This window comes from Otolemur garnettii, unplaced genomic scaffold (assembly GCF_000181295.1).
Source record: "Otolemur garnettii isolate 467f Iridium unplaced genomic scaffold, OtoGar3 scaffold00038, whole genome shotgun sequence".
Taxonomy (NCBI): domain Eukaryota; kingdom Metazoa; phylum Chordata; class Mammalia; order Primates; family Galagidae; genus Otolemur; species Otolemur garnettii.
The window spans coordinates 14,911,022-14,933,205 of NW_003852433.1; the positions used below are offsets into that span (position 1 = coordinate 14,911,022).

Below are 22,184 nucleotides of genomic sequence, written 5' to 3' on the forward strand. Positions count from 1 at the left end.
CCAAAAACATTCAACTCCTTGTTTTTATAAAGTTTTGTTTTGTTTTGTTTTGAACACAGCCATGCCCATTTGGGTACAAATTGCCTATGTCTGATTTTGCACTATAATGGTGAAAGTTAGGGAGTCACAACAGAGACCTCATGGCCTACAAAGCCTAAAATATTTACTATTTGGTCCTTTATAGAATTTACTGATAATTAAAGTATACGTAAACGGATTAAAATCATCAGCTAAAAAACAAAGATTATCCCATTGAATTAAACAACACCTACAAAAAAACAAACTCTAGCTAAATATTCTTTATAGTCTCTTACCTGAAAGGTAAGGGAACTAAAAGATTGAACATAAAAGGATTGAAAAATACTAGCTAAGGAAAGCTGGTGTTGCTTTTTAATATCAAACAAAATAGAGTATAGGACAGCAAAATCATTATGAGGGGTAAAGATGAAGACAGACATTACATAATGGTGAAAAGGTCAATTCTGCAGTGATATATGCCAACTCTAAACCTAATGGAACCACAAGGAGAAACTGACAAATCCATCATGACTGAAGGAGACTCCAACATAATACTCATCATAAACTGACAAAAATCTAGTTAAGGTAAAAACATTTATGAACACAATTAATAAGCTTGCTTTAATATGTGCGAGTGACCTTATGAACAATAATTAGAGAATGCATGTTTGCCTTTTATAATCACTGAGCATATCAAAGAATCAGTACCACATAGGTCACATTCTCCAACTAAAATGCAATTAAATTAGAGATTAAGAGCAAAAGTAATGAATTAAGAATCCCAAGACATTTCAAAAGTTTTGAATGTACCTCTAAGTGACTGTAGGGTTGAAATAGAAATCGTAAGAGAAATTTAAAAATTATAGAAATGAGAAATCATGAAAATAGGACGTGTTGAAATTTGTGAGATAATTTGAATGTGGTACTTTGTGTATCACATGTATAATTACTAATTTTAGAAAAGAGGGAAGGCTTATATATTAATGTAATATAATGTAACTCAAGTAGTTAGAGAGTAACAGAAAGCCCAAGAAAGTAGGAAAGGATTATCTAATAAAAATAAGAAATGAGCGATAGGAAATGACAGGGCACTATTGAATAATGGACAAAGAAAGACATTTCCTTTTCAATTGTCTTTCCAATCTTTACAATTACTTCAAGGAAAAAGTCTCAGTTTGATGTTCCTTAGACATAAGCAGTTCTTTACCACTTTCTGAGCTCACTTTTTAAGTGGAAAGCGGGTCTCAGATACAGAGCTTTGAGGAGGCTACAGTTTGTAGCTACAATATAATAACATTTTTCTTCTAATTGTTTATTTGTATCGTTGCCTTTGTTCATAGGAAGCATGAACTAATTACCTACTGATATCCACTTGGGACCTAAAACTTTTTTAAATAAGAGTGGTTATGTTTTGTAAGCTGTCAACTTAGAAAAAACAGCATTAGAGATATTTCATAGATATGGAAAAAATTGTAAAATACATGCTCAAATAACCACGTTTAGGGAAACGCTACTCTCCTTCCAATCAGGAAAGACCTTTGTTAAAAAGCCTTTTCATATTCCTTGGGCAAGTCACAACTATTAGCCCATTTATTCCTTCTGCAAAAATAATGATATTTTTTCTCCCTACCTAGAATTTAAATTTTTAAACTGGCTCTAAAATACTATCCAACATAAAATCCCTAGTTAAAGAAACTTAGAGGCCAATTTCAGGGAGAGGAACAGAGACTGTTGGGTAACATGAATGTCAAAAGTCAGCGAGGCATTGGAGACAACAGGGAACAGTGGGGACCGTGGAAAATTGGAAAGCTCTTATCAGTCTAAAAATATCAGCTGCTACTCAGCTCCTGCTGAGTGGGTGGCATGGTAGAATTTCAGTCCATTGTTGTCAGGTCTTCTGATCTTTTGAAAACATGTCAGAAATCTGCATTTTATGTGAGATCTCTCAACTTTTATATGACCATGCCAAAATAAAAAAAAAAAACATATTTCTGCAAGTCAGAGTCAAACAGCAGCCTGCCAGTTTTTAATCTCTGAACTAATGCAACTTCCTTACTTGATTGCTGAGAAAACTGAGGCCCAGAGAGGGAGATAAATTTGCCTATAATCCCATAGTAAATTAGCTCATACCAGAACTGGAACCCAAGTCTTCTTCTGACCACTCGGTTAGTTCTCTTTCCTTTCCCCCAGGCTACCTCTAATATGGCCTGTGGAGCTCAGAATTTATTCTTCCTCTTCCAATCTTGCAAAGCAGTCAAAACAAGGGAAATGTTTCCTTTACAAAACTCCCATTAGGTTCCTTTCCTTCACCTACTCCACAGAAGAAAACTCAATTGTTTTCCTCACTATTCTTTCCTTCCTTCAAGTGTAGAATTGTCAGAACTTCATTGACTCAAAACAAGCCGTTCTCAGGAAGACTCAGCTACTTACTTTGACTGAAGGGGTCGGTCACCAGAATACATCCAACGGTTCGAGCTGCTGCTGAACACAGTGTCAGTCATGGCGGAAGTCTAGTGCTCCTGGAAGACAGCAGCCCAAAGAAAACATCAGCCTGTCATTTTTCCAGTCCTTATTTCTCGAGTTCCTGTTCTGTACTACACATGTCAGGGCATACAGAGAAGAAAGGGAAGCTCACCTATTTTTTCCATTGTCTAGAGAGAAGGTGTCTTACTGGAAGTCACAGCTACTTTACAGCAAGAAATGGGCCAGAGCAGAGAGATTCCCTCAAACCCAAGTTCTTCCCATTCATTGTTTATACAAGGCCACACTTCCAAAGGTACTAGTCAGCGTTCTTAACTCAAATCCACCAAGGTCTTTTTACCAAGCATGTCATGTGAATTATTTACCTTGGAGTCACCGCTGGGCCTTTTATTTAAAATATATACATATATATATGTGTATATATATATGTGTGTGTCTAAACCATCAAAAAGTCCTATTGGCTTGATCTTTAAAACAGATTTAGAATCTGTCCCCTGCTCTCAGTCTGAGTGCTACTGTGCCGACCCAAACCACCACCACCATCCCTGCTGGACTTAACTGCAGTCGCCTCCCCATTGGTTTCCCTCCAACTGTCCTTGACCCATTTCATCCATTATTTACAAGAGCTACAAAGTAGAAACAACCCAATATGTACCACTGAGGAGCGGATAAACAAAATGTGGTACATCCAGGCAATGTTGGGTTATTTAGCCATAAAAACAAATGAAGTTCTGACACATGCTGTGACCTGGGTGAGCCTTGAAAATGTGGTACTAGGTGAAAGAGGCCAGACACAAAGGCCACATATCATACAATTCCACTTATGTGAAGTGTCCAGAATAGGATTAGTGACTGCCTAGGACTGGAAGTGGGGGTGGGGCGTGTGGTACAAGGTGTCTTTGTATGGAGTAATAAAACTGTTCTAAAGTTGATCACAATGATAGATGTACAAGTCTGTGAACAAGGTAAAGGCCACTGACTTGTCCACTTCATATGTGTGAATTGTATTATCTATGAGCTTTACAATAAAGCTGAAGATAAAGCTACCCATAAATGGTAGCACCACTTTGGAAAACAGTATGGTAGGATCTGTTAAAGCTACACAGTCCTCTACCCTACAGCCCAGGAATTCTACTTAGGCATACACCCAAGAAATAAAAGTATGTATGTTCTAAGGCATGTATAAAAAATGTTCATAGCAGCTAAAAACTGGAAAGCATTCAAATGCCCATCAACAGAAGAGTAGCTAAATCAGTTATGGAATCACCAGTGATGCTGGTGAGCAGTGAAAAACAAAGCTCTGATATACCGCCTGTAACAACACAGACAAATCTACAAATATGTTGGCGAAAGAAGCCAGGAACAAACGAGAATACCCCACGTGACAGTGTTGACACGAGAGGTTAAGAACAGGCAAAGCTATTTGGCAGTGATGGAAATCACAGCAAATCTATTGCTAATGTGGGGGAGGGGATAGATTGGGAAGGGGTCGGAGGGTGCCTCTGTGGGGTGAAGATGTTCTGTATCTTGGTCTGGGTCATTAACCAAGTATATAAATCTACAAAAGCTAAGTACTTGTGTGTCCTTTGCGTCTTTCCCTTTCCCCCCAAAAGAGCAAGTCAGGTTATGTCACTCTTTTGCTCAAGAGTCTTCAATGGCTCACCATTGCTCTTTGACTAAAATCCATCCCCCTTAGCACAGCCTGACTCTCTATAGCCTCCTCCTTTTCTTTTCCTCTTACTCTTCTCATGCCCTCTTCCCCACCTCTGCAAGCTTTCCTGCTGTTTCTTGAACCCCACTTGGTGTTCCCTCTGCCTGGAATCCTTCTGACACAAGCTTGGCTCACTCTTTCCCCTTGTTTAGGTTTGTTCTTAAATACCGCCTTCCTCAAGAGGCCTCCCTGACCACTCAATTTAAAACATCTTCTCCATCTCCTGCCCTCTGGTCTCCTTTAATCTGATTTATTTTTCACTCATAGCTCTTATTGCTAGCCCAATTTAATATAATTTATTTTTATATCTGTCTATTTGCTTAGAGTTTGAATCTCCCTGTCAAAATGCAAGCTCCTTGCAGAACTCTTTCCATTTTCTCTGCTGCTTAATCTCCAACACCACGTATGGTGCGTGGCACTTATAAGGAACTTCATGAAGATTTACTGAATGCGTGGATGAGTCTCCATCACATGAAGTCAGTCCAGCTGAGCTCAGCCAGGCTTACGTCCTCTCTGAGCCCACCTCCCTGCCCTCCAAAGTTCTCACCAAAGAATAAGGAGACAGGAGCATGGAAATTACTTTAATTATATAAAAACCAAACAGAACTTGGAGCCGTGTGTGCAGGGGGCCTAATTACCCTGTAGGTCTTGTTATACACAGTCTTGCTCTCCCCTATGCTGAATAGACCAGAGTTGGGAGGTGGATGCAGAATGAACTCCCTTTCCTAGCCTGCAGCCTTTGGAATTATTGAATCTTTGTGTATGTGTGAAGGGGCAGGGACCAGAAGGGGGTGCTGGTTTGCATATGGCACAAAAGACTCCTTATAGAAAAGCTATTTCCTCTGCTCCCGGGTGGTTAACATAATCTTCCCACATTACTGACCATTTCATTGTTTCCACTTCAAAAACAGAAAGAAAGGAGAGACAGCTCCTGTTGGGAAGAAAATCTGCTCAAAGGAACTTTAATGTTTCGTTATTGCCTGTGTCAAAAGCCAAGTAGGCTTCCCTGAAGCCCCCTGGGGGACTCAGGCCCTGGCTAGGTGCAGAGCCTCAGCCCCTGTTAATGAGTTTCCTCTGCTGCCCTTGGTCCGGACAGCAGAAACTGCAACTGAATGCCTTGGAAATGCTGCCCTCGGAGGACCCCAGGAGGAAGGGTGGGCTGGGGCAAGGAAGCACTTCCTAAGAACTTTCGTCTTCCTCAGGGCAGAACCTGGTGGCTGGCCCTCTCCTAAACCCACCAGGAATGCATTTCCCACTCAAATTCCACCTGCAAAGCCCAAACTTCCTGGCTGACTACTTGGTAGAAACCACCCAATCCATCCCTCCAGGCCAGAAGCCAGCCTGGACAGCCCTGGTTATTATACCTCCGCCACTCAGGGCTCTAAATGCACTGAACATCCCCAGGACTGGACTCTGTCCAGAGCTTGCCCCAGCCTGGACCAGGAAAAGAAAACATCTGAGCAGTCAAGACTATTTGAATAGCTAGAGAAACAGCCCCAGGGAAAGGAGGTCCTGTGTCCCTAGGCAGATTAGGGATGGGGGGGGTGGGGAAATGCAGGTGGGGGAGAGGTTGTAATGTCGGTGCCCTGTCCAGATCCCCAGGCTATTGCACCCTGCCCCCAGCCTCTAGGCATGATAGCATCTAAGAGCTCATAGGAGCACCATTTTCCAGAGAATTGCCCTCAGGCAGCAAGAACTGCTGAGCCAGAGATGCCAGAGAGCAGCCCAAAGCCAGTGACCAGCTGATAAGTAGAGAATAGGTGGGATGAGTCTCCAGATCTACCCATGGACTGGGCTGAGGCCAGACTGCAGCTGAAGCCACATCTCCATCCAGTTTCCTCAGCTGCCCTGTCCTGCTTCCTTCGGGCCTTTGCAGCCTCCTCCTGAGTACTCTAAGTAGAGTAGCAGAAGAAACCCCATCTCAGGTCCTGCTTCTAGAGAACTTGGCTTCACATGGGAGTAGACAGGACTGTCTTAGGAAAGCATGGTTCTGATCCACAAGCTCACTATACCTCCAATGGAAGTCTTAAGATGTTCTCCTCCTATCTGCCTGCAGCTGATACTCCATGAAGGCCAGACAAGATCTCAGATTTGAGGATGAATCAACAGAAAAGGAGGAAGTCCAATAGTGAGCCCCTGACAATTTCAGAATACTCCCCCCTTTCCCAGTGCCTGCTACAGAGAAACCATCACCATAATAGCCAGGAGACCTGAGGCCCAGGGAAGACCAGCAGAGGGAAAGCAACTATGTATATCAGACACAAAAGTATAGATATATGTGTCACATAAACACAGTGGACCCTCCACAGTTGACCTCTCTACACTGATCACCTCCTTAAGTTGACCTAATTTTCATAGAACTAGACATGCACCACATACACATATCAGTACAATAAGCCTAGAACAAAGGCTCTACTCTATCTAGTACATGTAGAATATATTTCTAGTCCTGGGATCACTGCAGAAGTTCAGTATCACTGAGTGGGTAAATTTCAGCACTGACTGTACTCTCTATCACACATCAGGCACTTGTGGAATTATAATTCCCTTTATAATTTCCCTGCTCCTATACAGTAGAACCTCTATAAGTTGACACCCAAGGGACTGCTACAAACTGGTCAACATATGGAGGTGGTCAACATAAACAACTAGGCCTACTGTACGGATACCTACACATGGTGTGTCTATACAAATTAGGTCAACATAAGGAGAAGGTCAATGCAGGAGGTGGTCGACTATGGAGGGTCTACTTTAGTTGATCCAATAAGAATAACATTTCTTGAGCATCTGCTACATGCCATATTCTATGCCTATGTTATTTGCTATAATCATTGTAATCCTACCTCAAGGTAGATGGTATTATCCTCATTTTACAGGAAAAAAAATTCAGGTTCAGCAGGTTAAGTCACCTGTTCAAAATTGCACAGCTACCAAGTAGCAGAACTAGGATTCGAACCTTGACTCCAAAGCCCATGTACTTACTCACTACTCTGTTCACACCTGTTTGTTCTTCCTGGGCTTTGGGTTGTTGGGTTCTGATGAGTGCCTGGGAGATTGGTAAACATCCAGTCCTGGCCCTCTGGCCTCTGGTTGTATTCCCACCTCTCACCCTCAGAAATGAACAGACACCTGCCCACCCAGGCTTCTGCCAGGTGAGTCTGAGAGATCATAAGCCTCATATTGGGTAGGGCCAAGAGAGTGGCTTAAATCCAGTTCTGCAGCTGCAATTTCAGCAAGCATAAAATGACTTTTACTCCCAGAAGCCAGAGCTTCCAGTTCTTTTTCCTTAACTAGATGGAGACTCCCCCAGGGGCCTGGTACAAGCTCTGAAGAACAGTCTACTTTCACTAACAAAAGCAACAATGACACCTGAAAGTTAAAATATCAAGGGTTTGTCACATGCTAGGCACCTTTCAAGTTTTAGCTCATCCAACTCGCACAATAGCCTATGAAGTATGTGGTCTTATCCCATTTTATAGGTGGAATGACTGAGTCATGGAAAATTTAAGTGGGCTTCTCAAGGCCCTGCTTAAATTCCTTCAGTGAAGCAATTGCAAGGTCTAATCATAAGCCCTGGTTAGCTGGATGACGGTTCGTGTGCATGGTGGAGTACTGCAGAGCTGCAAAGAAGAATGACGCTACTTATAGTGGACAGGGATTGATTGCCAAGGAAAAATTGTCTAGTGAAAAGATCAAAGTGTAGGGCAATGGTCCAGAATGCTAACATCCGTGTACACAGGGGATAATAGAGTATGTGCATGTGCTTTTTGGTTGATGTGCATAAAGTATCTCTGCAAAGAATTCACAAGGAACTGATAGTACTGCTCACCTCTGGGGAGGGGAGCTGGGGAGCTGGGGCTGAGATGGGAAGGGGACATTTTAGGATCTATTCCTTTGTATTTGCAACCTTGTGGATATGTGCCCTATTCAAAAATAAAATGAATATTTTGTGTTTTTTTCCAAAATATAAAGATAATAAAGAACTTCAATGAGTGCCCAGAGGATGAGATTTAAGACCCTCTCCATGATCTCTAAGAATTGCTGTGATACTTTTTCTGCTATTCTTCCTATATTCCACCATGCCCCAGTCACACTGGACTTTCCAGCTCCAGGCCTTTGCCCCTGCTGTTCTCTCTGCCTTGACAGCATCTTCATTCCACTGTCATGGGGCTTTGCTGGTCTCTGCTCAAATGTCACCTCCTCCAAGAAGCGATGTCCCTGACTACATTATCTAAGTCACCTACCCTCACCCCATTGCTCATTGTCATCGAGTTCATTGCCTTTGTGATAATTAGCTTGATTTGCTAGTCATCTTCTTTATGTATTTGCTGCTTCTCTTTCCACCTATTCTGTAAGATCCCTGAGTATAGAATCCAGGTCTATATTTGTTCAACAAGTTTCCCCACGCAATTGAGCAGGACTCCACGCATAGAAGGCCCTGTGCTCAGAAGGGCTCTGCACTTGGTTTAATGCTCTGCTGTAATTGTCTTGGAATTCTTAATAATTTTTGAACAAGGAGCCATACATTATCACCCTGTAGCCAGTCCTGAGTAAATAGGTACTCAATAAATCTTCACATAAGTTATAAGGCTCAGAGAATGCAGTGGGTACCCAATAAACCTGCATGTAAGTGGCAGCCTTCACATCCTGGTGCTAAGTCTTATGCCACTCTGCTTGTTAGACCACAACAAAGACCCTGTCCTAACTCCAGATATGCCTAGATTCCAGAGCCCTCCCTTCCCCCATCAGCAATTTGTTCTGCCTGCTTCTTCCCTGGCTCTCTTTATCATTGTTTGCTAAGGAACAGTGGTTCTATCCCCCAGAATTTCTGAGGTCTTCTGCCAATTGTAGTTGAATGGAAAACACAGCTCAAAGCCCATTTAGTTTTCTAGCTGCAGCAGGTGTCTGAATGTGACCCAGCAGGGCTAGGCTGGCAGGGGCTTTATGTGGCACTTCAGGGCACTGCAGGGAACTGGTGTGAACTACAGCTGTCTGTGTGGAGTTCAATGCTACAATCAGCCTCCTTATCCCAACAGTCTTGGAAAGAAACCAGATGATTTGCAGCACAACCTGCAACCACCAGCTTCAGTGCCCAATTCCGTCCCTCCACCTATTTCCCTGCCCATCCTCTCCCAGCATGTCACTGCTCAGTTAGGAATCTGGAAAAACTCACTCAGACTATCTGATGGGGAAGAAAATGCATTTACACAAAGGGCCTCAAATTAGGGGGAGGGGATGTGTCTCTGAACAGGATTCAGGCTGAAAATATGTTTTGTTCCACTCATGCAGGATTTAAAAAGTAAAATTAAGTCAATATCTTAAATGCATAGAATTTAATTAAAAATGGAGATTGCCAGCTTCTCTTGGGCAATTGGAAGAATCAAAAAATATTTATAGGACATTTACTATGTGCCAGACACTGCTGTAGGCACAGGGGATACAGCATTAAAACAAATAAACAAACAAACAAACAAAAACCAAATAGTATTGTCCTCAAGAAGCTTCCTTTCTAGTGGGAAAGGCAGACAATAAACAAACAAGTCAAATGTAAAATGTGCCACTGGTGATGAGAACTTTAGAAAGAAAAGGAGAGGAGATTGGGAGGTAGGGGAGAGTTTGATTTTAAATAGGTGGACAGAGGGAGCCTCACTGAGAGAAGATATTTGAAAAAAGTCCTGAAGGGGGTAATGGACTGAGCCATGTGGCTATCTGGGGCACAGCATTTCCAAAAGAGGAAAAAGTAACAGCAAAGGCCCTGGGGTGGGCATGTGCTTGGTATGCTGGAGAAATGGCAAGGAAGGCAGAGTGGCTGGAGCGGAGTGGGCAAGGGTGGGGGCTGAGACCAGGGCAGTAGTGTTGTGGGGAAGGGAGGCAAGTCAGAATATGGGGATCATGCAGGCTTCTCATCTGAGTGATGCTGTGGGAGCCAGAGCAAGGCATTGAGCAGTGATGTGAGCTAAATATATCCTACTCCATCTGCAATAGGTATCTAGCTTTGACTATTTTGATAGGCTCTCAGAATTTCTACATACCCTTGCCAGGGAAAGGGCACTTGGGACAGCAAAGAGGGAAGATGGCAATCCCCCATGGCTTTGTCAACCACATGTGATGGAGCCTAGGGCCCCTCTGCTCCCCCGCCTGCCTGGCCATGCCTGCCTCCACTCTCAGAGCCCCGGCAGCCCTTCCATGTCCACTACATCCTGACGGTGTGACCTGCTGAAGTTGGCTTCTCTTTGTTCCTAGAGCCAGCTGGGACATCCCCAACCTCTCCTGAACCAGGCTAAAGCTGGAATGACAAGGGTTTGGCTCCTTCCATGCTGAGCTGGTTGGTGCAGAGAAGAGGGCAGAGATAGGCCTGAAATGTGTGAGAGACAAAGACAACATTGTGCTCCTGGCCTTAAAACAAAGTAAACTCACTGTCACCTCCACATGATCCTCCCACGGCCAAAGAGCAAGAACAGAGGGTTCCTGCCATGAGCCTTCAAATAACCCTACAGGGTAGTGCCAATTTTACAGGTGCTGAGGCAGGCACAGAGTGGCAGAGCTCTCCCTCAGTGCTCGGCCACTTACCAATTGCAGGATCTAGGCCAGCGGTTCTCAATCTGTGGGTCATGACCCCTTTGGAGGTGGAACAATCCTTTCACAGGAGTCGCCTAAATACATCCTGCATATCAGATATTTACATTACGATTCATAACAGTAGCAAAATTACAGTTATGAAGTAGCAATGAAAACAATTTTATGGTTGGGAGTCACCACAACATGAGGAACTGTATTAAAGGGTCACGGCACTAGGAAGGTTAAGAACCACTGGTCTAGGCAGATGCTTCATATCTGTGGGCCTATTTCCTCACCAGTGAAATGAGGGTCGTCATCATAGCACCTCCTCATAACAGCTGCTTAGGATATGTCTGGCCCAGGGCTAAATGCTTGCCATGGATGACCTCATTTAATTCTTCCAAACATCTGTTAATGTAGGTACAAGTATCACTTCCATTTTACAGATGAGGATACTGAGGCTTAGAAGGGTAAATGATTTGCCTGTCTAGCTGAAACAGCAGGGATTTTTACCTACAGGATCTGATGCCAGACTCTACATGCTTAACCACTATCATCTACTAGGCTGTCTCTGGGATTATTGTGAAGAATAAGATATGAAGATGCAGGTGAAACAGTCAACTTGGTACTTGGAACATAGTACAGACTCAGTAAATGTTAAGTATCAGCCCTATTATCATCATCACCATCAACGTTCATCAGTATTCTTTCTCTCCAACAGCAAAAGTGAGTCATAACTTGTATGATGAGATTTAAAGAACACTAAATGCCTCTGTAGCTTGCCAGTGTGCTCTGAATTTCCTTCACCAGCCTTGCTCCCTAAAGGTCTATTTGGCCCACTCTTTTCTCTCTCTCTCAGGAAATAGAGGTAAGCTCACTGCAGATGGGATGGTTTGGTTGCAAAAAATATAATGCCATTTCTTCCATTCCTATATCCCTGACACTTATAGCTCCTTCCGTGTAGAGGAGAAATCTGTTTTTCCATCCTATATTGGCTATAAGAATTTTCTGTGGCCATCTGGACTTTTCAGAGGTTTGAAAATGCTAGTCTGCTAGAAGTCGGCCTCTTTTCTTACTTTTAGAATCCTGCAATCATGACATGAGAAGCCAGGCTAGTCTGCTGGAGGGTAAGTGATCACATTGCAGGGGGCCAATGTTGTTGTAGCTACTAGGGCTGCCCAATCATAAACCAGCCAGTCCCAGCCAACATGCAAGCTGACCACAGACATGTGAACAGCCCAGCCAAGATTATCCAAAACCAGAAGAACCACCCAGCTGAACTCAACACCACTGCCAACCTAAAGAACTATGACATAAATAATGGGTTGTTGTTCTAAGCCACTAATTTGTGGAGTGGTTTGTTATGTAGCAAAAACTGACCAATGGAGCAGTCTATTGTAATGGGAAAATTGCTGGCCTCAGACCTAGATTCCTGGGGTCTACTAGTTCCCCTCTTCATTTTCTGTGTGATTCAGGAAAGTTTTGCTTCTATAAAATGATAATATAAAAATTCCTATCCTTGTCATGCCCACCTTACAAGGTTGTTGGTAGAGGGGACCTTGTAAATATAAAATGTTTTCCAAGTATCAGTCAGGCAGGACACTGTTAATATTATTCAAGGATAGGTGGGGGAAGAGAAACAAAGATCTAAATCCTACTGTTTGCTTAGGCCTGTGTGAGATACTACGGTAGATATATGGAGTAGACATCTCTTATTTATGCCTATTCAGCACTTATCTGGATAGCCTTTTGGGGGAGTAACAGTACCCCAATTTTCCTTCAAGAAACCATCCCTCTCTCAGTATCAATTTGTGTGGTTCAGGTGGGGTTCAACTAAATCTGGTCCCTAGAGGTGTCAATGCCTGGCCAGTTAGTGCATTATACCCCTTAGGCTGCTGTGACTAGTTCAAGGATAGGCACATGACCCAATCTGGACCAACAAAGGCCTGTGCTAAGACTTTTGGGGGAAAGTATTTCTTTCACATTGTATATCGAAGCAGTACCCTGAACCCCATAAATGCATCAATGTACAAAGTTATGATTTAATAAAAAATAATAATAAAACTAAAAAAAAATAGAAAAGTATTTTTCTTTTGCTAAGCTGGTAGGACAGAAGTCTATAGCTACTACTTATCGGTTCTGCTATCACATGGGAAAAGCCTGTTGAAGAATGAAAGCAGAGCTGGAAGATAGAGACTAATTCCTAATGATGCTATTGGAATGCTGGATCTAGACATTTGGGCTACCATGAGCCAATATGCCCCCCCCCCGAATATTTGATTCTTCCCAAATTTTAGAAGCCAAATTCAAGCCAAACGTAAGATTGTAGCCCTCCTGAGTTCTGTCTGTATGTCTTCAGGGTGAGACCATGATACCTGGAAGCAAACAGGTGTTCCAAAGGCAACCACAGTTGGCTGAGCCCTGCAGAAAAATGTACCAACCTTCAGCTACTCCTTGAACTTCTCCCTCCCCCATCATGGAGGTTGGGTGGAGCTGCCAAGCTCCATGGAGGAAAGGAAATGTTTCTAAAGCATCCTCGCCACGGCCCGCTGAGACCCTGCACTGGCAATTAAAATTCAGTGACAATAAACAACACTAATTAAAAGCAAAACTAAGTACTTAATAAGACAAATGAGGTGGCAGTATTAAAAGTCAGGATGAGAGAGCTGGCATTAATTAAAAACAAAGACTGATTTCTTCGCTTTTCTAAAAAGGCTATGTGTGTGGTACGTGTGTGCATGTGTGTGTGGGAGTGTGTGTCTTGAGAAAAGGTTTAGATTCTGTTAATGTACAAAATGCCCTGGGAGGAGGCAGATACTGGGATTAGTTCTGCATGGGGTAGGGGTGAAGGTGTCTTCCCAGAAAAGGGAAAATTTGGGCTAGACCTTGAAGATTGAGCTGGGTGTATGGAAAACAGGGAGAAAGGGGAAACCAGGATGAAAAGAGAAAGTGGAACCCAATGATGAACCCCTGTCCTTGTGGATTGATGATTGTGCATAGCAAGTCTCCACTCAGACAACTCTTTCTTCCATTTAAAGATCCAGAGCCTAAGATCCCATATTCTTCACAGACCGTTCAGCAAGGTGACTGGGGTATGGGTTTGAGATCCAAGCCCATTCTGCCATTTATGAGCCAGGTCAGCTTGGACAAGTTTACTCACATTCCCACACCTCAGTTTCCTTATCTGTAGAGTGGGAAGGCAAATAGGACCCATTTCCAAATGAAACTGTGAGGATTAAATGAGATAATATATGTGAAGTCCTTAGGCCAGAACCTGGCTCAAAATACTCCTATGTCAAATGGAAGCTATCAGTAATTTGTCATTATTAAGAATCATCTGAGTTATGTTTTCCTAAGACAGTGGTTCTCAACCTTCCTAATGCTGTAGCCCTTTAATACAGTTCCTGTAGGTCGTGACCCACAGGTTGAGAACCACTGTCCTAAGAGATAAGAGCCCAGTTTGGGCACTATAGGGAAATGTCTCCGTCTTTTTGAAACCAGAGTAAGTACACGGAGGATGGTAATTATGATGATGGAACTAACAATAACAATAATACCAAGACACTGCTCATAATAAAATAAAAAGCAATAAAATGACCCTTTAGAAAGCAAGGGTCATTTGTCAAGTGCTGTGGCTGTCTTTGGTGTTGACCACTAAATGTTTTTGCACCCCACCTCCACCCACTGTGGAGTAGGATTGCCCTTCTCTCTCCCTGGGGAAGCTAAGAGTGGCCACATGAACTCTTTGGGCTAATGAGGGTTTCTAACTGGAAACTGTAAAGCCAGTCCATACTTCACCACATTTTCCTTTTTTGGCAATCATGGATGTATGAAGATGGAGCTTCTCTCAGTCTGGACCCTTGAATGAGGGAAATTCAGAGCAGATGCACCCTGATAATTCACTAGATCCAGATAATGAGTGAGAAATGAATCGGAAATTTTTGGAACTGTTTGTTCTCACAGCATAACCTAACCCATTCCAGACTGTGCTTATTTAGGGACCCCACTAAATGTTTCACACGCAATATCCCATAAACAATTCTAAAAACTAGGATCTTCCATTATTCAGTTTCACAGATTGGAAAACTGATGCCCAGAGAAGTAAAATCATTTGCCTGAGGACACAGTCAGTAAGTCACAACAGGGCACACAGAAATAAATGCAGTCCGGGACTCCCCCTGATGGCAGGGCAGAGCCTCCAGAATTGATCTTCCTGGGCAGAATGCTCCTACTAGATAGGGGAACCCCAAACCTTTCCTTCCTTCCCTGATTATAAAGTGCCTCTGAGCCCTGAGTTTATAAACCTAAACACCAGACACTGCTCACAGAACTCTCCTCAAACGCTCCCCTGCACAGTCCAGCCAATTACCTGATTCCTTGATAATGCAGAAAGTTGCTTTTGTCATGTTGTTAACTGAGCTTATCTCTGCCCCAGCCTTGCTGTGGTGAGCAAGAAACTCAGGATTGATTTCTGCACTCACACATGTGCACACAGACACACTGGCCCCCAAGCAGGGAAATGTAATTAGACAGGTCTCCATATTAAAACAAGTCATTTAGCTTAATGGCCCCTGGCTGCCACTCAGGCCCAGGCTGCAGTGAAATTCGTTCTGATTAAAACTCAGCTGGAGCTGACTTATCTGCAAGCCCTGAATCTCATCATGTCATGGGAAACCACAAGTATCATTCTGTTCCCTCCTCTGCCTCAGGGATAAAATACTCAGAGCAGATAGGAGCAATTGCCCCTTTAAAAATGGCAGCAATATACAATTTTAATGCAATCCCCATTAAAGCTCCACTGTTGTACTTTAAAGATCTTGAAAAAATAATACTTCATTTTATATGGAATCAGAAAAAACCTTGAATAGCAAAGACATTACTCAGAAATAAAAATAAAGCAGGAGGAATCATGCTACCAGACCTCAGACTATACTATAAATCGATAGTGATCAAAACAGCATGGTACTGGCACAAAAACAGAGAGGTAGATGTATGGAACAGAATAGAGAGCCAACAGATGAACCCAGCTACTTATCATTATTTGATCTTTGACAAGCCAATTAAAAACAGTCAGTGGGGAAAAGACTCCCTATTTAACAAATGGTGCTGGGTGAACTGGCTGGCGACCTGTAGAAGACTGAAACTGGACCCACACTTCTCACCATTAATTAAGATAGACTTTCACTGGATTACAGATTTAAACTTAAGACATGAAATTATAAAAAATACTAGATGAAAGTACAGGGAAAACACTTGAAGAAATCGACCTGGGAGAATATTTTATGAGGAGGACCTCCCAGGCAACTGAAGCAACACCAAAAATACATTACTGGTCTCTGATCTAACTAAAAAGGTTTTGCACAGCCAAGAACACAGTAAGTAAAGCAAGCAGACAGCCCTCAGAATGGGAGAAGATACTTGCAGGTTATGTCTCCAACAAAGATTTAGTAACAGGAATCCACAGAGAACTCAATTGTATTAGCAAGAAAAGAACGAGTGATCCCATCTCAGGGTGGGCAAGGGACTTGAAGAGAAACTTCTCTGAAGAAGACAGGTGTATGGCCTACAGACATATGAAAAAATGCTCATCACCCTTAATCATCAGAGAAATACAAATCAAAACTACTATGAGATATCATCTAACTTCAGTAAGATTAGCCCACATCAGAAAATCCCAAAACCAGAGATGTTGGTGTGGATGTGGAGAAAAGGGAACACTTCTACACTGCTGGTGGGAATGCAAACTAGTATGTTCCTTTTGGAAAGATGTTTAGAGAACACTTAGAGAACTAAAAATAGACCTGCCATTCGATCCTACAATTTCTCTACTGGGTATATATCCAGAAAACCAAAAATCACATTATAATAAAGATATCTGTACCAGAATGTTTATTGCAGCCTGTAATTGCTAAGTCATGGAAGAAGCCCAAGTGCCCATTGACCCATGAATGGATTAATAAATTGTGCTATATGTACACCATGGAATATTATGCAGCCTTGAAGAAAGATGGAGACTTTACCTCCTTCATGTTTACATGGATAGAGCTGGAACATATTATTTTTCTCAAAGTATCTCAAGAATGGAAGAAAAAGTATCCAATGTACTCAGCCCTAGTATGAAACCAATTTATAGCTTTCATATCAAAGCTATAACCCAGTTATAGCCCAAGAAGGAGGAAGGAGGGGAGGGGGGGAGGATGGGTGGAAGGAGGGTAATTGGTGGGACCACACCTACAGTGCATCTTACAATGGTACATGTGAAACTTACTAAATGTAGAATACAAATGTCTTAATAACTAAGAAAATGCCATGAAGGCTATGTTAACCAGTTTGATGAAAATATTTCAAATTGTATATAAAACCAGTACATTGTACCCCATGACTGCATTAATGTACACAGTTATGATTTAATAAAAATGGCAGCATTTCTGGTCCTCTCAGCTGAGGGGCACTTTTATAAATTATAGATGAGAGATATAACAGTCCCATTTTATAGACAAGGAAACCAAGGCCTGTGTTTGTTGAGGTCACACTGGTAGCAGGGAGAATATCTAAAAACCCGAATCTAGATCTCATATAAATGAAACTTCTGGCTATGCTGATCAATTATCTTTTGAGTTAAATACATTAATTTTCTATCTTTATTGTAGAAAAATAGTTGCACAGTGACAGCGTCATGTGATTCAACTGAATAATAAAATAGCTTTGCTAGATATTTTCTTTTCGCTCCTCCAGATCAATTTACCTCCCTGGACCGTGCCCTGGGAAGCTGAGCTATGTGTGAGAACCTCTGGTTTCTAGTTGAGTTTGCCCAATGGGAGGCACCAACAGAAGCCTGGAGGAAAGAGGAAGAGAGAGGCTGGGGTATCTATACTTCAGACGCCCCTGCTGGCCACCGTGGGTTGGCTGTGATTCTCTGCTGAAGATCGCACTTGTTGTCTGGAGGACCTCACCTTATAATACTTTCTCTCCTGCATCCACTTACTGTCCCCTGCCGCACTCCCCTCTATGTCTAGAGACAGTAATGGATTCCCTAGGACACACAACTATATAAATGGTGGGGCCACATTTCAGGTCCCAGTGGTATAGTTCCAAAGACTGCTCTTGGCCAGTTTATTAACCTGCCCTTACGGTCTGTATTTCACAGCTCTGCAGAGGTAGGCTAGCATAGAAATTAACAGTACTAGTCTTTAAGTGGGCAATTTCCATAAACAATCTTATTTAATCCATACCTTCATTCTTTGAAATAGGTGCTCAAGTTATTCCCATTTCTGAGTCAGAGGAGTAAATTAACTTCCCCAAGATCACCAGACAGGAATGGTGGAGGCAGCCAGGTTACAAATCCGGGTATGCCTCCCTTTGCTACCAGAACTCTTAACCCCTACCTTGGAACCACTCACAATACGGGCCACCTAGCCAGACTGGCATCAGTGGGTAATAGGTGCAGTAAGGGAGAGGCTGGCCTAAGATAAGAATGACCTTCTAACCATAAGAGCCATCAAAATGAAGGAAAGCTACTTTTCTAGGTAATGAGTCTCCAGTCACTGGAGGCAATCAAGCACTAGCAGCAAAACCATTTATTGGGGCTGTCGTAAAAAGGATAATGTGCTTTTCTGAAATGGCTCCTTTCTGCATTTGGAAAAGAATGGCTCAAGTTCATAGATTCTTCCCTCTCATATGTGGTTGAAACTGCTCACACTAACTCCCTGACTTGGTCTGAACCTTATCAAGCAGGCAGAGCCAGTTTCTGGTTAGATGACAGAAAGCTCAAGTACTCTAGCCTGAGATGCTCCCTGTCCTGGACAATGCACATTTTCACTTCATCCTTGTGAAGAACAGGCAGGTGGGACCTGGAGAAGGGTTCTTCTTGTCTTCTCACCTTCCCCTAACAAACACACACATACACACACTCACAACGCCTTGACCACATCACACACCAGACCCACCAACACACCTCCCTCACGTTCCTGTGCGTAGTTCCACATAAACACACCCCATCACATACAACAACCCCTGCCATATAACACCTGCTTCCCAGTGTACCCCACGTCCACCACATCTGCACCCCACCCCAGACACACACATATACATGCCACCCTCACTGTCACCCACAGTACACATTTCAGGATGGCATCTCTCATTAAGGGCAGATAAGAGCGCAGGCTGTAGAGTCTTTCAACCTCCAGCTATGCCGGCTGAGCCTGGGCCAATTACTTCTCAGAGCCTCTATTCCCTCTTCTGCAAAGTGAGGGATGCAGCAGCACCTACTTCCTAAGGTTATTTGAGGATGAAGTGAAAAGTAACATGTCCCATAGCAGCATAGGCAAAACCCTTACGAGATGTTCTTTCAGAACCCCATCTCCCCCAAGTAACATTTTAGCCCAGAGTCTCCGGTCACAGGAAGTATACTTTCTGCCTCATACAGCTCAGCTGCAGTCACTTTCCTGGGGTGTAGATTTTAAGAAATCTGAGATCACTTCAGAAAAAATGAAAAGCTTCTCTTAGTTCCCATGAATAATAGATCTTGAAGACCTGCCTCCATCTATTCCCCTCTCTCACAGGCGCCAGGTGGGGGAAAGAAACAGAAAAATGAAACCTTGGCCAGTGTTTGTTGGAGAACATTAATGAACCACAATGTTCCTCTTCCTCTCTCCTTGCCCCTGTGAAAATAGCCATCAAAATATCAAGTGTTATAGATGAAGTGCCCTTCAATTTACAAATCCTGAAGTCCTCCCAATCACCCAGGCAGGCAGGTGTTATGACTCTCATCACTGGAGGAAAAAGAGTGCAAAGGGTGAGAGGTGCTGAGTCGCCAGGGTTCAAATCCCAACCCTGCCTCGTTCTAGCTGTGTGAGCTAAGGACAGCTACTTAACCTCTCTGTGCCTTTCATCCTGTGAAAAATAGAAAGGATAATAGTATCTATTTTTTAGGGATGTTAAAGGATTACATGAGTTAATATTTGTGAAGTGCTTAGAACCATGTCTAACACATTATTAAACAGAGTGAAATTACCCTTGTCATCATCTCCAGGATATTAAGGCTGCTCAATACAGCTATGACAGTATCACCTACTGTGTGCCAGGGACTACACTAATTTATATACATAGGATATATAAGGTTTGAAAAGAAATTACACTGAGTCTACTTTAAAGACAGAAAAATTGAGATTTATAAAGGTTAATTGACTTTCCCCACAATTAAACCAAAGCCAGTAAGTAGTGGGGCTGGAAGTCAAACACAGAATGTATGACCCTAAATCATTTCCCACCATCTTCTTCCTCCTCTGTTTTCCTCTTCATTAATCTCCTAATAAATGCAAAGTGCTAAGTGCTTTACACACGTTAGCGCTTAGCACATTGTTATCTAAATTGATTCTCAACTCAATCGTTAGCCTCATTTTATACCAGGAAAACTGAGGCATGGAGAGGTTGGGCATTAGCCCAAAGTTCCCAGCTAAATAAATGATGGAGCCTGTATTCAAAGCCCCAATGTCAGATTCTACATATACATATACCACACACTAACTTTTCTCTCTTTGTCTCACCCCCCTCCCCCAATCTTCGAGTTTTGCCAGATAAATCACCATCCAGCCATCGACTTCCAACCTTCTGAAGGGACATTACATCAGAGCTACATCTGAAGCTGCTTTAGTTTCTCTTCTTATCAAAGCTACCCACTCTGGTAGGAGAAGCATTTGTACTGCATTGAGGGCAGATGTGGACACCCCCCACATACACACCAAAATTTCCAGGAGTCCTTTTTTTGAGCCAGGAATTTCCATGGGCTGTCAAAAGTAAGGGTGCATGCAACCGGCAGCAGAAATGTGAAACATAGTCATGGTTCTGTTTGTACTGGGGGAGACTGTGTATTTGGTGTCCCCTAACAACCACGCCTTCCACATTTTAGAGTCCCTCTCACACTAATTCTGGGCTTAGCATGTGACTTTCCTTGACTGACGGGAAGCCAGTAAATATGACGAGTAGAGGCTTGATAAGTGCTTGCCGCTTGAAGCTTGTCCCCTGAGCGTCCCTATCACCGTGTTGGAAATCCAGTGTAAGGCATCACATGGAGGAAAACTACAGCTCTCCAGCCAAGAGTCTCAGCTAAGCACCAGATACAGGAGTGAGACCATCTTGTACCATCCAGCTATCATAGTCAGACAGACTGTTGTCACATGAGTGACTAAAGGCAGGACCTGCAGACACACCAACTGAAACCAGCCCAAATTGGGCAGTTGTGAGCAAATTAATGGTTTTTGTGTTAAGTCATTAACTTTTGGGGTTGTTTGTTATGCAGCATAACTAAATGCCATTAGCAATGTGCCATGTTCTGCTTGCCCATCCATATCCCCTCCTCACCCTTGTTGTCCCAATTCTCTTACCCCAAAGACTGACATATATGTACTACCTCAACTGGACCCCTTGCCCTCCAGCTTCCATCTTGATTCAACCCATGGGGAGCATGAGAGGTTAGTGGATGGAGGGAGGGGAAGGGGGAGAGGTCAGGGCTCACGTTCTGCAATGTCGTCACAGGTAGGCTGCCTCCCTTGACAATGGTCACGGCTCTGGTCCTGAGGCCCTCTCCTCTCCTAAATGACATCTCCTGCTCTCTCCCAATTATGGCAATGCTGGTTCTCTCCCCACTCAAGACTGGGAGTGGCAACAGCTCCCTATTACTGCTAGCCCCAGGGGGCTTCACTACCCATGGCTGGTTTTCTTAATCTTGTTCATATCTTTGTCCTAAAAAACAAACAAACAAACAAACAAACCCTCTTCAAATTAAACAACTTTAATTGCCGTATGTTTCCTTCTAGGACCAGGACTCATATGGGCAGTGGCAACAGTGTATATTTTTCATGAAGACATAGAACAATAACAAGCTAGAGTTTCATTCCTGAGAAAAGTTGGACAGCTATCAGCAGGGGGCCAGACCTGTGGCTCAGCACCACAGACAGCGGCATGGGCATGAGCACATTACTCCTCCCTTTAGTATTAGTGAATGTATGAAGGGGTGTTGGGGTGTGTGTATATGTGAGAGGCAGAGAGGCGTAAAGTCAGTAATTGATACACTTTCTAAAAGCTGGGACCTACCAGACATGTATGTGTATAACTTAATTTACACTTTCCTCCCTGAGATTCATGTAGCAGAAGCTACCAAGAGGTATGGAACGGTGTAAGAATAGTTTTTTCACACCCCGAAATTCTCATTTCTCCATTTAAGTCCTCAAAATCCTAGCTCAATTCTCATCTGTCCCATAATGCCTTCTCTCACCAGACCTTTCTTCTCTGAATTTATAATGTAATTGGGATATAGAGGCTCAGAATTTAGCCTCTTCTAGTTCACAGAAATCATCCATCACAAGACTGGAAGTTCCATGGAGGTACAGAGAGTGAACATCTCTGTTCCTCCTTCTCC

General features: G+C 43.0%; 1 protein-coding gene across 3 annotated transcripts in view; it reads right to left on the reverse strand.

Moving 5' to 3' along the window:
- Positions 1–22,184, reverse strand: part of RPH3A (rabphilin 3A) — a 101,479-nt gene that overhangs the window by 62,923 nt on the left and 16,372 nt on the right. For 2 of the 3 annotated variants that reach the window (XM_003789965.1, XM_003789964.2), the window contains exon 3: positions 2,449–2,537. In XM_003789965.1, coding sequence (XP_003790013.1) covers positions 2,449–2,519 — 71 coding nt within the window. In that variant the 5' untranslated portion in view covers positions 2,520–2,537. Of the gene's footprint in view, positions 1–2,448; positions 2,538–22,184 lie in introns of those variants that run through there. The other variant, XM_023513285.1, reaches the window with a different exon arrangement.